Source organism: Diabrotica undecimpunctata, chromosome 8 (genome assembly GCF_040954645.1).
Source record: "Diabrotica undecimpunctata isolate CICGRU chromosome 8, icDiaUnde3, whole genome shotgun sequence".
NCBI lineage: Eukaryota > Metazoa > Arthropoda > Insecta > Coleoptera > Chrysomelidae > Diabrotica > Diabrotica undecimpunctata.
This window is the reverse complement of record NC_092810.1, coordinates 34,922,956-34,938,207: the sequence shown is the minus strand read 5'-3', so window position 1 is coordinate 34,938,207 and position 15,252 is coordinate 34,922,956. Positions and strand designations below refer to the sequence as shown.

Genomic DNA, 15,252 nt, shown 5'->3' with positions numbered 1-15,252 from the left:
CTTTTAATTTCTGCACTTACTGCATTATTCTGATTAATTTGTGAACCTAGGTATATAAACTCTTTTACTCCTTCGAAAGTAAATGTTCCGATCGTTAGATCTTCGGGTTCTGCTGCTTGTATATAATTTGATACTTTCATATACTTCATCTTACTAGTGTTAACCTCTAGTCCCATTCTTTTGGTGAACAAACAGGTGATGAGTATCAATGCCATATTCACATGTTTTTTCCAGAGCTTGCCTTAGAAGGAATATTTGATCGGTCGTTGATCTTTCTTTACGAAACCCACACTGATATTTACCTATTATGTCTTCACAATATCCCGTTAGTCGGTCGTAAAGAATATATGCCAATATTTTGTATGTTACGTTTAGGAGGGTCATTCCTCTGTAGTTGTCACATATTTTTTGATCTCCTTTCTTGTGGATAGGTACAATTATACCTACATTCCAGTCTTCTGGCAACTTTATTTGCTTCCAGATTAGTTCTACCAGTCTATATATACAGTATGTCAGGTTTTTTTGCCATGCTTTTAAAGGTTCTGAAGGAATGCCATCTGCCCCAGGAGCTTTGTTTTCTTTCAATTTTTGTATAGCTTGGATGACTTCTACCACTATTGGGATGTTGTCTTTCTCTCTTTCATCGTCAATGTCCTCGAGTTGGATTTCTGATTCGTGGAGACCTGTCTCACCTCTTATATCAGCCTTTTCTCGAAGTTTTCTGCCCATCTTTCTAGTATCTGCTCCTGATCACCAATGATCTCCCCTGTTCTATTTCTAAAGATTGATAATCTAGGTTTGAATTCTTTTCTGTTCTGGTTAATCCTCTTATAGAACTTTCGCGTTTTTGCTTGTGCCTTATAGTTCTCTAGTTCTTTTAGTTGGGTGCTCTTTTTTCTTTTTTTTTAATATTCGTTTTTCTTCTCGTCTCAGCTGCGTATACTCTTCCTCTGTTTGTCTCGTTCTTCGCCCTTGGAATCTTCTATATGCCTGATTTTTTCTTTGCGTTGCTTGTGCGCATTCCTCATCGTACCAGTCTGACCTTAATTTTTTACGTTTTTGCCTTCCGATAACTTCAATTGCCTCTTCTTCCAATATGCTTTCCAGCTTGCTTTCGAGACTTTCCTCGAATCTCTTAGCTATCTCAGGGTTCTTCAACGCTTCTACTTTAAACCTGTTCTTTTTAACTCCTTTTTCTTTCTTTGCATTGGAGATTCTAGCTCTTAGTTTAGCTTGTAGTAGGTAATGGTCCGTGTCTATGTTCGCCTCGCGACTTGCACCTCATGAAAGCAACATCAGGTCCTCGTAGACACATCGTCTCAGGACCAGCAACTTCATGTGGAGTCATACGTCGCCATGTTACCAAATCCGCTGGTAACTTTAACATTATAATATTTAATACCACATAATGTAAACTAAATTTAAACAAACAATTTTTAACGGGGTTTTACCTACATATTTAGTGGCTCAATACATGTATACCTAGACACTGATAATGGAATATAGATTCCGAAAACGTTTTGTGATATAGCCCGATTGGGTTTTTAAATTATATACCTTTTATAAAGGATTTTTAATAAAATTAATTTTTTTTATTCGCTCCGTGCCTGACTGACGCGACACCTACCACCTTCATCTGACAGTTTTGGACCTACCACTTTTCAGGTTAAACATATGACATATGTTTGACATTGTTAAATACATGCGAAATTGACAATTATTAATAATTAACTTTTTAATTATATTTTTTTTAGTTTATGTACAAAATAAATGTAGTATTAAAAACTGGGTTTCTCAAAATTCATCATAATATATCTTTTCAACCACAAACGGAAAAGAAAGGGAAAAATCTAGTACTGGCAAATCAAGTTTTTCACGTGAAAGAGCATATATTTAAAAACAGTAATAGTAAAAGTTATAATATAAAAGCTAAAGTCATCAGGCACTCTGCAGTTAGCTTGAAGCGTTATAAAATATCATTTAAGGTAAATTATTTAAATTTTTCCTATTTCAATTGCATAAAAATGAAGTTATGTGATATTTACTTTTTCATATTAATAGCACGGATCCATCTTTTTCTTTTCTCTAATTTATATGTAATCTTTTGGAACCTATAAAAACTACACTTACTATTTTTGCTATTATTAGCACAATTAAATACGCAATATGTATTTGCACACATTTTTGATAAAATTTATGCGTAAAAAGGTAGGGCCAATTTTGTCATATTTCGCCGCTACGCACGCTGGCATCGTTTCAAAGTACCCCTACCATGGTCACGCACGGAGCGAATACTACTCTCAATTTGTAGGTACATTGTAATAAGGGATAAATTCTCGTACGTAAATATCATGATATGATAATGACCAAGGTAATTTCTAATTTTTCATTTTTTTTAATAACATTTATTATTTACATCGTTTTAAATAAAATATTTTACCAGGTCATTGAGAGAAATATGATTTAAATTTTTATGAAGAAATATGTTTGAGGGTATCATTATGTAATTGACATTAAGTTAAGACCAGTTAAGTGAGTTTAGCAAAAACACAATTATTAGGTAACTGTATAATTTTGGTAACTGTATTATTAAGGTAAGTGAACTTACCTTCACATGGACAGCAAATACGCAATTCTAATCATTTTTTATTAAGACCAAATAAGGTCTTATAAGTGTTTGTTCCCTTTTTTTGACATTTTAGCAAAATATTTTATTTGTTTGTTCTATTGATATTTTTATTTGTTTATAAATTCCCTAAAATTTAGGATCGTTGACTTTTCCTTGTCACTCAAAGCAAAGATAAGTTGGAGTCCTTTTTCTTTTCATTTAGTTATATTTTTTGTCTATTTTCTTTCAGTTTGTACAATTCTCTTTTTTTCTTTCTCACTTCAGTACCTCCGTTTAGAGATCTACCTCCCAAAGTTCGCCGTTGTGATCTTCAAAATATCTGAGATCCGTCGCATAGAGAACGTATTTAGACCTCGAATTATTCTTCGTCTTCCTTATATTCCAAGACCAAACGTATGTTCGGGTTAATTTTTTTATTACCCAACTCCTGGGCACCCTTGAAAGCTGCCAAACAGAAATAGAGAGATTTTTGAATTATACTTCTATACGCGCATTCGACGTTGGAAATTTGTACGGGAGTGAATCGGCAAAATCATTACATATGTAAGACATAGGTAAGAGAGAGACAGAAGATATATTTTCTCTCTCTTTCTATCTCCAGAATAAAAATGTTCCTTTTGTAAATATATTTAATATTTATTAATATTATTCTAATACTAATATCTTTGTAGTTTGTTTCAATTGTTATATACAGGTTAAAAAAATCGAAACTCAAAATTTTAAAAAAATGCTTTTTATTAACTTCAATAAATAGAAACAACTTTGCACATATATTAAAAATGAGTAAAATAAGTAAATTACTATTATTAAATAAAACTCAACTCAACTCAACTCGTCTGTATCCACGTCAAATGCATCGCTGGACTCGGGCAGCTTCTGAAACCTCTCATTGGTCTTCTTCCAAATAGATTGTTTCTTTGTTTCAGTCGGAATTGAAGTCACTTTTGTATTGGCGGCTCCGATTCCCGTAGTGCCTTCGTTTGATGTCGGTTTGATCTGTGAGAAAGTTTTGAAACTTGAATTTTATAATTTATTAAATTGTTTAAGTGTTTTAAAACAAATTTATTCCCTGAAGTATAAATGTCATTTATAGAAATGCTAAATACACAATTTATTTCAGACCTTGATCGAAGGCTAGGTGGGTTAATATATATATATATATATATATATATATATATATATATATATATATATATATATATATATATATATATATATATATATATATATATATATATAAGAATAAGAAAAAAGAAGTACTTGTGACTCGTTTGGAACAAATATATAACTGTTTTGGATGGGTTGGAGTCAATAATAGGGCTATTGGTTAACTATTTTTTTATTCTCGAGCTTTCAATTGTGTTTACAATTATTATCAAGAGCTAAAAAAGACAAAATACTTACAAGGTTGAACTAAAAAGAAAAAACAATTTTTGTTAACTTACCAAATAAAAATTAGTTTGGTAAGTAAAAATCACTGCTTACATGTTCAAAATATTTAATACAAAAATGTTTTTTATCTAATAAATGTTTCTCTGAAAATTTTTATAATTTTGAAAACATTTTTTTAATATAAAAATAATTGAATTTATAAATAAGTTCAAATAGCAACCAATTACAAATAGCCTCAATGTCATAAATGCCAACATAAAATTTTTATTTTTGACAATTATATTGCCAAAAGTAAAATTTCGTTTAAACATTCTTTTTTGTTTAGTAACAAAAAGAAGAAGATTTATTCACCGTTGACAGATGTCTGAAAGAATGTGACAGATATATGGAGAATTAAATATGACATTTTACAAGTTTTATATATAAATCATAAAGAAAGAATATAATTATAAATTTTGCTTAAATTTTGAATTTCAGATCTTTTGTTTAAACTCTTATCATTTTTGCTAATACAAACCATTTCCAAAAAAGTCCTTTTAAATTTATTACTTTCACTACATAAAATTTTAATGTTATCAAAATCCATAATATGGTCTTTATCGATTACATGTTCTGCCAAAACACAAGATGGTTTTTTAATTCTGCAATCACTTTTGTGAGAAATAATGCGATTTGAAAGATTTCTTCCGGTCTCACCAACATATTCAGCCTCACACTGAGTACAACTAATGCTGTATACTAAATTCGTTTTTTCAAATTTGTCTATAGGATATTTAGTTTTAGAATATAAAGATGAAATAGTTTTGATGTTCTTTGTTGCTATTTTTATATTGTCAATAACCTTTAGTGTTTGTATTAATTTAGGTGTTAATGATGGTATAAAAGGTAGTGAATGATAATAGATGTTCTGATTGTTAGATACAATGTTTTGAGATTGAGCAAAAAATGGTGTTAAATTATTTATATTACCAATATTAGAAAAAAGCATCCTATGTAGCATATCTGGAGGATAAGAGTTTTCAATTAGAATATTTTTTAATAACTGAAGATCTTCCTGTAGATAATCTGGATGAGAAAGTTTTAAAACACGTTCTTTTAATCCTGTTATAAGGTTCATTTTCATCTTATTTGGATGGTGAGAGTAATAGCTTATAAATCTATTACTACATATGGGTTTTCTGAACCATCTGGTTTTCAACATATTGTCTGTATTTCTTACAATTCTCATGTCAAGGAATGGTAGAGAATTATCTACCTCTTCCTCAACTGTGAATTGTATATGTTGATTATGACTGTTGAAAATGTTGACTGTTTCATGAATTTTGTGTTTAGGAAGTGCCAAAACTAAATCATCTACATATCTCTTAATAAAAGGAATGAAAAAAGTGCAATTACTGATACAATCACTGATAACATCATCCATGACATAGCTACTTAGAATGGGTGAAAGACTAGATCCCATAGGACTACCAAAAATTTGTTTATAAAATACACCATTAAATATAAAAATATTAGAATCAAAAACAAAGTTGATAAGTGTTTTGAAATGTAATAAGTCAATATTAGTGTGTTGTGAAATCTCATTCCAATGTTTTTCAACACTACTTACATTAAAGATTCATTTGATTTTAGTTCTTTCATTAATAATTTCCAATTACCACAAAATTATGTTTTAGTTAGTTTTGATGTAACATCTCTTTTTACTAATTTGCCTTTAGATTTAATCATAAGTAGTGTTGAAAAACATTGGAATGAGATTTCACAACACACTAATATTGACTTATTACATTTCAAAACACTTATCAACTTTGTTTTTGATTCTAATATTTTTATATTTAATGGTGTATTTTATAAACAAATTTTTGGTAGTCCTATGGGATCTAGTCTTTCACCCATTCTAAGTAGCTATGTCATGGATGATGTTATCAGTGATTGTATCAGTAATTGCACTTTTTTCATTCCTTTTATTAAGAGATATGTAGATGATTTAGTTTTGGCACTTCCTAAACACAAAATTCATGAAACAGTCAACATTTTCAACAGTCATAATCAACATATACAATTCACAGTTGAGGAAGAGGTAGATAATTCTCTACCATTCCTTGACATGAGAATTGTAAGAAATACAGACAGTATGTTGAAAACCAGATGGTTCAGAAAACCCATATGTAGTAATAGATTTATAAGCTATTACTCTCACCATCCAAATAAGATGAAAATGAACCTTATAACAGGATTAAAAGAACGTGTTTTAAAACTTTCTCATCCAGATTATCTACAGGAAGATCTTCAGTTATTAAAAAATATTCTAATTGAAAACTCTTATCCTCCAGATATGCTACATAGGATGCTTTTTTCTAATATTGGTAATATAAATAATTTAACACCATTTTTTGCTCAATCTCAAAACATTGTATCTAACAATCAGAACATCTATTATCATTCACTACCTTTTATACCATCATTAACACCTAAATTAATACAAACACTAAAGGTTATTGACAATATAAAAATAGCAACAAAGAACATCAAAACTATTTCATCTTTATATTCTAAAACTAAATATCCTATAGACAAATTTGAAAAAACGAATTTAGTATACAGCATTAGTTGTACTCAGTGTGAGGCTGAATATGTTGGTGAGACCGGAAGAAATCTTTCAAATCGCATTATTTCTCACAAAAGTGATTGCAGAATTAAAAAACCATCTTGTGCTTTGGCAGAACATGTAATCGATAAAGACCATATTATGGATTTTGATAACATTAAAATTTTATGTAGTGAAAGTAATAAATTTAAAAGGACTTTTTTGGAAATGGTTTGTATTAGCAAAAATGATAAGAGTTTAAACAAAAGATCTGAAATTCAAAATTTAAGCAAAATTTATAATTATATTCTTTCTTTATGATTTATATATAAAACTTGTAAAATGTCATATTTAATTCTCCATATATCTATCACATTCTTTCAGACATCTGTCAAGGGTGAATAAATCTTCTTCTTTTTGTTACTAAACAAAAAAGAATGTTTAAACGAAGTTTTACTTTTGGCAATATAATTGTCAAAAATAAAAATTTTATGTTGGCATTTATGACATTGAGGCTATTTGTAATTGGTTGCTATTTGAACTTATTTATAAATTCAATTATTCTTATATTAAAAAAAAAATGTTTTCAAAATTATAAAAATTTTTCAGAGAAACATTTATTAGATAAAAACATTTTTGTATTAAATATTTTGAACATGTAAGCAGTGATTTTTACTTACCAAACTAATTTTTATTTGGTAAGTTAACAAAAAATTGTTTTTTCTTTTTAGTTCAACCTTGTAAGTATTTTGTCTTTTTTAGCTCTTGATAATAATTGTAAACACAATTGAAAGCTCGAGAATAAAAAAATAGTTAACCAATAGCCCTATTATTGACTCCAACCCATCCAAAACAGTTATATATTTGTTCCAAACGAGTCACAAGTACTTCTTTTTTCTTATTCTTATATATATATATATATATATATATATATATATATATATATATATATATATATATATATATATAAACTGTTTTGGATGGGTTAGAGTCATTAAAAGGGCTATTGGTTATCTATTTTTTATCTCGAGTTTTTAATTGTGTTTACAATTATTATCAAGAGCTGCTAAAAAAAGACAAAATATCTTACAAAGTTGAACTAGAAAGAAAAACAATTTTTGTTAACTCACCAAATAAAATTAGTTTGGTAAATAAAAATTGCTGCTAATACATCTCAAAAATAATTAATATAAAAATGTCCTAATCTAATAAATGCTTCTCTGAAAAATATATAAAATATATTAATTATTTTTGAGATGTATTAGCAGCAATTTTTATTTACCAAACTAATTTTATTTGGTGAGTTAACAAAAATTGTTTTTTCTTTCTAGTTCAACTTTGTAAGATATTTTGTCTTTTTTAGCAGCTCTTGATAATAATTATAAACACAATTGAAAGCTCGAGATAAAAAATAGTTAACCAATAGCCCTTTTATTGACTCCAACCCATCCAAAACAGTTATATATTTTTTCCAAACGAGTCACAAGTACTTCTTTTTTCTTATATATATATATATATATATATATATATATATATATATATATATATATATATATATATATATACCCATTTTGGAGCCATTATCAAGAGTGATACGGTTCGGTTCGAGTTCGGGGTCTCAATCTGCCTACTCCCCTCACTCGAAGACGCACCAGTATCGTGTTCTATATTGCAAGAACTGTCTCTCGGCACTGAGGTCTCAATCTGCCTACTCCTCAGTGTCGTCACTCGTCTCGAGTGAGGGGAGTAGGCAGATTGAGACCCCGAACTCGAACCGAACCGTATCACTCTTGATAATGGCTCCAAAATGGGTGCCGAAACGTCGAGTTTTAAATTCTCAACGCGGTTCTTCCCGAGAACTCAGTAATTTTCATATATATATATATATATATATATATATATATATATATATATATATATATATATATATATATATCGAGTAGATATAGTTCTTTTGTCGGAAAGGGTCTAGGTAATCTAAAGATTTTGTTATAGCTGTATTTAAAGCACACAAAGGGCATAAAGATGGTTATGCCGATGCGTGGAATTTTCTCAAATTAGAGATGAATAGGTGACATGGCTATGTATTAAACTGTAATATATATTTTCCTATTTTTAATTTCTACATAAATGGCTGCTCTTCCAAAAACCTCTACTCAAGGTGACATTTTTTGCATAAATGTTGTACGTAATACTTCCAAGCAAGTCTATGGTTAACGTACAGTTCCAGATATTTAATGCATTCCACTTTTTGTAAAGGCCTTGATCCAAGTGCTATAGTTAACTGTTTCCACTCTTCTTTCTTTGTTATCACCATGTAAATTGATTTATCTGCATTAAGAGTAAGTTTATAATGATCTAACCCTCTCTTCGCCATCTGTAAGTCAAATCCAACATCATTTTTTGCCCCATTGGGATGTTGCTAAAGTATACAATTATCATCGGCATACATTTGTAGTTTACCTCTTAATGGCAATTTTGAAATTTAATTAGAGTAAATAAAGAACAGTGTTTTGCTAAGTATCGACCCTGATGAATTCCACACTCAATATTGGACAATTGACAATTCACTCTGTTAACGAAGATAAGTTGTGTTCCGATTTAAATACATAGTTTAATTTACCAAACGCTGCCCAAGCTAATCCTATGCGGCGTGGGGGCTCTTTCTGATAGGTAATTATTAAACATAATGTGATCAACTGCTAAAGCTATTTTCCTGCTGCTTATTCCTAACAATAGGTCGAAATAGGTCAATAATTACTAAACATCGAGCAATCACCTCCTATATATACTGGAACAAATTTTGCCATTTTTAGAGCACTGAGAACACTTTCTGTGGTGAATGTTAAATTTACTAGAGTATGTAATTAAAATAAATAGGTATCTCACTCTTGAACTCTTTAACAGTATCAGTTGATAATTGTCTAGTCAAGACGCAGTTTTGTCCATAAATTTATCTATTATATCTTTAATTTCCTTCTTTGTTGTGAAGATCCAAGCAGATATGTTGTTTTTTAATGGTGGTCCCGGTGGAACATATCCAGAGAGTTGAATGGCCTGAGCAAGTTTTGAACCAACTGTAGCAAAGTAATTGTTGAGCTTGTTAGAAATGAGGTTAGGATCATCAATAACTAAATTGTCTGTTAGAGGTTTGGAAATAGTTGTTCGTTTTTTTGTTAGCTTCTTATTATGTATTATGGTGTTTAGCATAAACCAAATTTTTTTGGGATCATTTTCAGCTGCTGTTATCTTTATTTGATAAAATTATCTTTTTCTCTGTTCAATGTTTTCTCTGAATGGAGATGTTTTATAAAGTTGAAGTTTATTATTTGTGTACATCTTAGACCGTTTGTAGTGATAGTTTCTTTCTTGTACTAATTTTAGTATGTCATCATTAAACCAGGGAGCACTATTTTTTCGAAAACGTTTTTTTGTTTAACTTGTACGAGGTTTCTTTGGAAAGTTCTAATTATTTCATTACCTATATAAAATGTTGGGGTCAGATTTTTTCAAGTAATTGAAGTAGCTCACACTTAAATCTGTCTTTATTTAGCCTATCTTAACTTAAGACTTGGCAAACTCACGCATGCCCGTTTGGATGTGAAATTTTATTTCAAGTAGGGACATACTGTTCCCGGATAGTTATATCTATTTACATCGGCATTATGCCGTTTAATTTAAATGTTTACGTATATCTACAATTTAAATCCAACCATTGTTTGGTTTTGCGGTTAGTTCTCCAAGTACTCCAAAAGTTCACTGAAGATGAACTGATTAACGAAAACGTTCTGAACTTTATGATAATCTATTTGGATTTTAATTTTTTACTGAAACATTATACCACTTAAAACATAAGTTTTTACTTCGATGTTTGAGTTTTTTAACTAATATGGTATACAGCCAACTCTCGGGAACTATCCCATAATTATTAAGGTTATTAAAAGATGTTCCTCTTTCCACAAGCAATCAATAAAAATTCAACTGTACAAAGGAAATAACTATCTGAATTATAAACTTACCGGTTCAAGAAGACCATCGCCAGTTTTGCCCAACGATTCCCCTTCTTTCCATCCCATTTTCTGCAGTAGTTTGAACCCTTTATTCTCTTTATTGATCGACCTGTAAACAGAATATATAAATGTTCGAGATCTATATACAGTATGCGGTACTCATACTCATCTACAGAAGCTACTTGGGTTTTTTCATGAGGATTTTGACTCCCGACAGTTTCCCTTCTCTTTTGAGCTCGATCGGTGTATCCGCTTGCCAGTTTAGAGTCTCCTTCGTACTCCGACACACCGTAGCGCATTTTTAAACCTTTTAATTCCTTTTTATGGTTAGTAGATTTGCTGTAACTGTAGATTCTTCCTTGTACTGGTTCTGAAATAGATATGATTGAATTTGATTATAGGTGTTCCTCATCTAACGCAAAAATGTTTCGGCACAATATGAAAATTTTTTGCGCCGTATGTTGGCTACTGAGCTACTGCCACCCCATGGGTAAGAGCACGTATCAGCACTATTTCAAGTAAATCGATTCAGTTTAAACGAATTCATAGAGGAAATTGTTCAGTCACTGGATTATTACAACTCTCATTTTATCTGATAGGATAAGTGGCTGCTGCACCTGAGAAAATGCTGGCTATAATTTTTTTATACTAAATATTTTTGGTTCCTAGAAAAATGCAGATATATAGAGAGATATATAAGAGAAGTAAGAAAATATTTAGATTACCATGGATTATATATTCTAAAGAAACTACAACTAGTGTTATTCATTCTAGATTATAGACCTACCTGCAACTTGAATAAGTCCCGGTTCACAATGCCCGCACGTCTGATTACCTTCATGTATATGGCACAACAAAACAGTCTGGCCTATTTGGATCTTACTGCCATGCACTACATCCATAGCATCGCTTTCTTGCTTGGAAGGTGACATTCTCACTCCGTTAAGCAAAGTCCCGTTCCTAGATCCCAGATCCACTGCTTGGTACTGTCCACCTTTTTCGTCAAAAGTTATTTTTAGATGGTGTTTACTGGCGTTGGGGTCTTTCAGAAGAATGGAATGCGCCCCTTCTCGACCTAGTGATCCTCCACTGCAAGTTATTATGTGTAGTGACCCTTTCTTTAATTCCGGTATTTCTGTGGATTCGACTATGATGCGCATACAGGGCGGCCAACTTTTAGATATATCTGAAATATTAGAAAGTTGGGTATGTTTTGATACATTTTTTTATGCTAGATAACTAAAAATAACATACAATCTTTGGTTTTTTAATAAAAATGAATGTGCAAAGTGTATTTTCTGAAATTTCTTATGATGACCACTCATAGGTCAAACCAAGTGAAAGAATTCAAACCAGAATCTTTGAACATTCCATTTTCAAGAGATGAATGTGCTGAGTTACCATGAAGCGCTCTACTCAATCAAGGTAAACTACTGTCCCCTTCATCCATTAAGTGTTTACTAAAGGAGTCAATGAAGAGTCCATACTGAAAAGCAAAAGTTTGACATAGCAAAATCTGACTTGGATCAACCTGCAGACTGAGCATAGTGTATATATTTCTTTTACTTCATAGTTTAGATGTGGCCATTTACTGTTCATAGATTTAAAAAAAGAGCAAAACTTTGCAATGAGAAATTATGTCATATGTAATTGAAATTTAAGACTATTTTAAAAAACTTAAGCAAAACTGCTTTTTGGAAGAGATAAAACACTTGCAAAAGCATCTTAACAAGAAAATTAAGCATAAAACTGACTATGTTGACCAAATAACGAGAAAATCAAAAGGATTTTTCGCAGGCCGTGATTATCAATAGAATAATATGGGTCCATTTCTACATTCCAGGGATGAAGAGAGAGACAAAGTAATATAGAAAAAAACAGCAAAGGTCCACCAAATACAGTGTAGACTAGCTGATCAGACAAAAAGTGACATTGATTGTGTTTGATGCTTCTGGATGGGATAGGTAGATATAAGCTATCAAGCCGTTTTGATACTAAATTGAGAAAAAAGCGCTGTTCTATTATTAATTCAGAACATACTCTCAAGACAGACATTGCACAACAAAATTAACAACAATTATGATATGAATTGATCTACCACCCACCCTAATTGCAGAATTAGCGCTGTGTGCCAATTTCCGGTTCCTAAATTTAAAAAGGGGTGCCACTTTGCAATGAAAAAAGATGTTATAGTTGCACTATTTTGAGAATCTTATGCAGAATTACTGTTTGCAAGGGATAAAAATGTCTCAAAAGCAATATTGACAAAATAAATGAGATGAAATCATGTATGTATGTTGTAAAACCTCATATATTATTGTTGTTTAACTATCATATTATTTTTATTCCTTTAAATGATAAAATAACACAATTTTCTTATAATTTGAATTATGTAAATGGTGTGATATTATTAAGAAAAACCAAAAATAAAAAATAACTACCACTAGAATCAGAATCAACCTCTCCATCATCACTGTTTGTATCACTAGCGGAGCATTCACCTTCTTCTATGTTATCAATTTCTTGGCCATCTTCATTGTCAGTTCTGGAGATTTTCTTGGCCTGAAATAATAATTTCATGTTACTTATTATGATACATACCCAGGGCATTAGTTCGAAGAGTATTTATGTTCATTTTATTGAAAGATTGCAATAATTCGTCCATATCAGAAGAAGTCTTTACCTGAAAAAGAAAAGATTGAAATTAGTATGATAAAAAAACGAAGTCGAATTAATAAAATATTTTACAGAAAATGATCAAGAATCCTTATCAAGTAGCTCTATGTTAATAGATCTACCTATTTGGATCCACAAACTTTTTTTGTTGTTATTATCCTCTCTTGTATATTACATATTGAACAATCCACAACAAGCAATTTAGGAATTAATTTATAGGTCAGCCAATATTCAAAACTTACTTTAATTTTATGTTTCTTTTTCCTTTTTTGAATAGTATTTTCTGTTCTGCATGCATCTGAGCTAGGTACTGCCACCTGGGAATGATATTCATAGGTTTGTGTCTCAGAATTATATTGCAAATACTTGCCAGTGGTGCCATCATAATACAAACCATATTCCTACAAAAAGCTCTAAATTAATCAGATAAGAACACTACATTGTACAAATGAGCCTCTATCTCAATTACACATACATTTATATAAATGAAAATTAAATAAATACTTATTCTTACTGCATTATAATAGTATCCAGTGTTATAGTCATAATAGAGTCCTGAAGTTTCTTCATAGACAAACCCAGTTTTTTGCATAGCAATTTCTGCTGCTTCTTTAATGTCATCTACTAGGCTCTTCTGAGTGTTTTCAGAAGTTTCAACAGTCTCTGTATTATCAGTAACTGAATATGATTCCTCTAGATCGGTCTGTGTACTACTTTCTTTACATCTAGCTTTTACCTACAAACAATATGTTGTATATAATTATTAATTGAATAGACTAGAGTATAAACCTTTAATTTGTTCCGTAGTTTATTAATTTTCTTTAGATGTTTCTTAATTATTGATTCCAGCTTCTTAATATATTCTAGGGCTTCTGGAAACTCTTCCAGTAGTTTCCTCTTCAAATTCGTATCACATTTCTGTATTATATCTGATTCACTGCACGACGAGTCACTAGTTTTAGTTGTTTCCGACTGTTCTACTTCGATATCCATTTTTACTTATAAATAAATGCTTTTATTTCACAATTAAATAGCAGTCATAACATTAACATTTTATTTATTTAATTCCACATGACTTATCTGCCAGTTGTTGACATAAAACAGAAAACAGTTAAGAATATGTCAACTGTCATTGTCATAGAGTTTAGTACTGACTACGAGTACAATTTCGCAATTTTCTGATGAATAAAAATTCTTTATTGAGACTATGAATTTTGTATAACTGCAGAAAGTTTTCAATATATCTTAAACTGTTATTTGTTTTCTTTTACATCTGAATAAGAAAACAACTTTTGTGTTATATGTAGTATAAGTTAGGTGTACATATTTTAAATATTTGCATAAATATTTAAATTCACATAAATTCTGACCATTATGTCTTTACCAAAGACTTTATCAATATCTTAAACAACAATGTACAAAACCAAATATAAATAATGAATAGGAGAATTTGAGAACTTGTATTCAAAAAGAAGTCTATGAGACACTGCCAGAAACATAAAATATGAAACAGGAAAGGACCACGACAATCGAATCAACAAGTGAAAAATTCTGAGTTGGAAAGTATCAGAAGAATCTAAAATACCGGAAACGTGGCAAACAGGACAAGTTATATCACTGTTTAAAAAGACGACAGTAACAATTGCGAAAACTACAAAGTAGTAGTGAAAACTATCAGTAGTCGATTATTTACCGTCAATAAGTTTATTAGGCATTACTCCTGCTAATTTGGATGTGATTTGGATGATGCAAACGTATTGTTGGCACGTTTACTTATTATAATGAAAACTAGGATATTCCAATAACAAATCATTTATTTATGTTTAAATTTAGCTACTATTTTGATAATATTTTTATTTAATGTGAAAAAATGTCACTGGTATATTTAAATATTTCATTTTGTAATATGTATTATAAAATTATTAAATTAAATAGTTTCTTATATAAATTTCTAAGAA

At 30.2% G+C, this 15,252-nt stretch overlaps 1 protein-coding gene across 2 annotated transcripts; it reads right to left on the bottom strand.

Moving 5' to 3' along the window:
• Positions 1 to 3,357: 3,357 nt before the first annotated feature.
• On the bottom strand, positions 3,358 to 14,380 carry LOC140447421 (angiogenic factor with G patch and FHA domains 1-like). 2 transcript variants are annotated; one of them, XM_072540062.1, is made up of 8 exons: positions 14,084 to 14,380; positions 13,809 to 14,030; positions 13,537 to 13,695; positions 13,220 to 13,301; positions 11,406 to 11,804; positions 10,784 to 10,988; positions 10,628 to 10,727; positions 3,358 to 3,625 (listed from the first exon to the last, which is right to left on the bottom strand). In XM_072540062.1, the coding sequence occupies exons 1-8, from the start codon at positions 14,285 to 14,287 to the stop codon at positions 3,452 to 3,454; spliced, it is 1,545 nt and encodes a 514-aa protein (XP_072396163.1). In that variant the 5' UTR covers positions 14,288 to 14,380; the 3' UTR covers positions 3,358 to 3,451. The 2 variants fall into 2 exon arrangements, with proteins under 2 accessions (XP_072396163.1, XP_072396162.1); XM_072540061.1 differs by lacking the exon at positions 13,220 to 13,301 and adding an exon at positions 13,060 to 13,180.
• Between the last annotated feature and the right edge of the window lie 872 nt (positions 14,381 to 15,252).

Coding starts and splice junctions, on each gene's coding strand:
- LOC140447421 (XM_072540061.1), bottom strand. CDS start 14,287: ATGGATATCGAAGTAGAACAGTCGGAAACAACTAAAACTAGTGACTCG. Junction 10,989..11,405: donor GGGACTTATTCAAGTTGCAG/GTAGGTCTATAA, acceptor TATCTATTTCAG/AACCAGTACAAGGAAGAATC. Junction 3,626..10,627: donor GCGATGGTCTTCTTGAACCG/GTAAGTTTATAA, acceptor ACTTTCTCACAG/ATCAAACCGACATCAAACGA.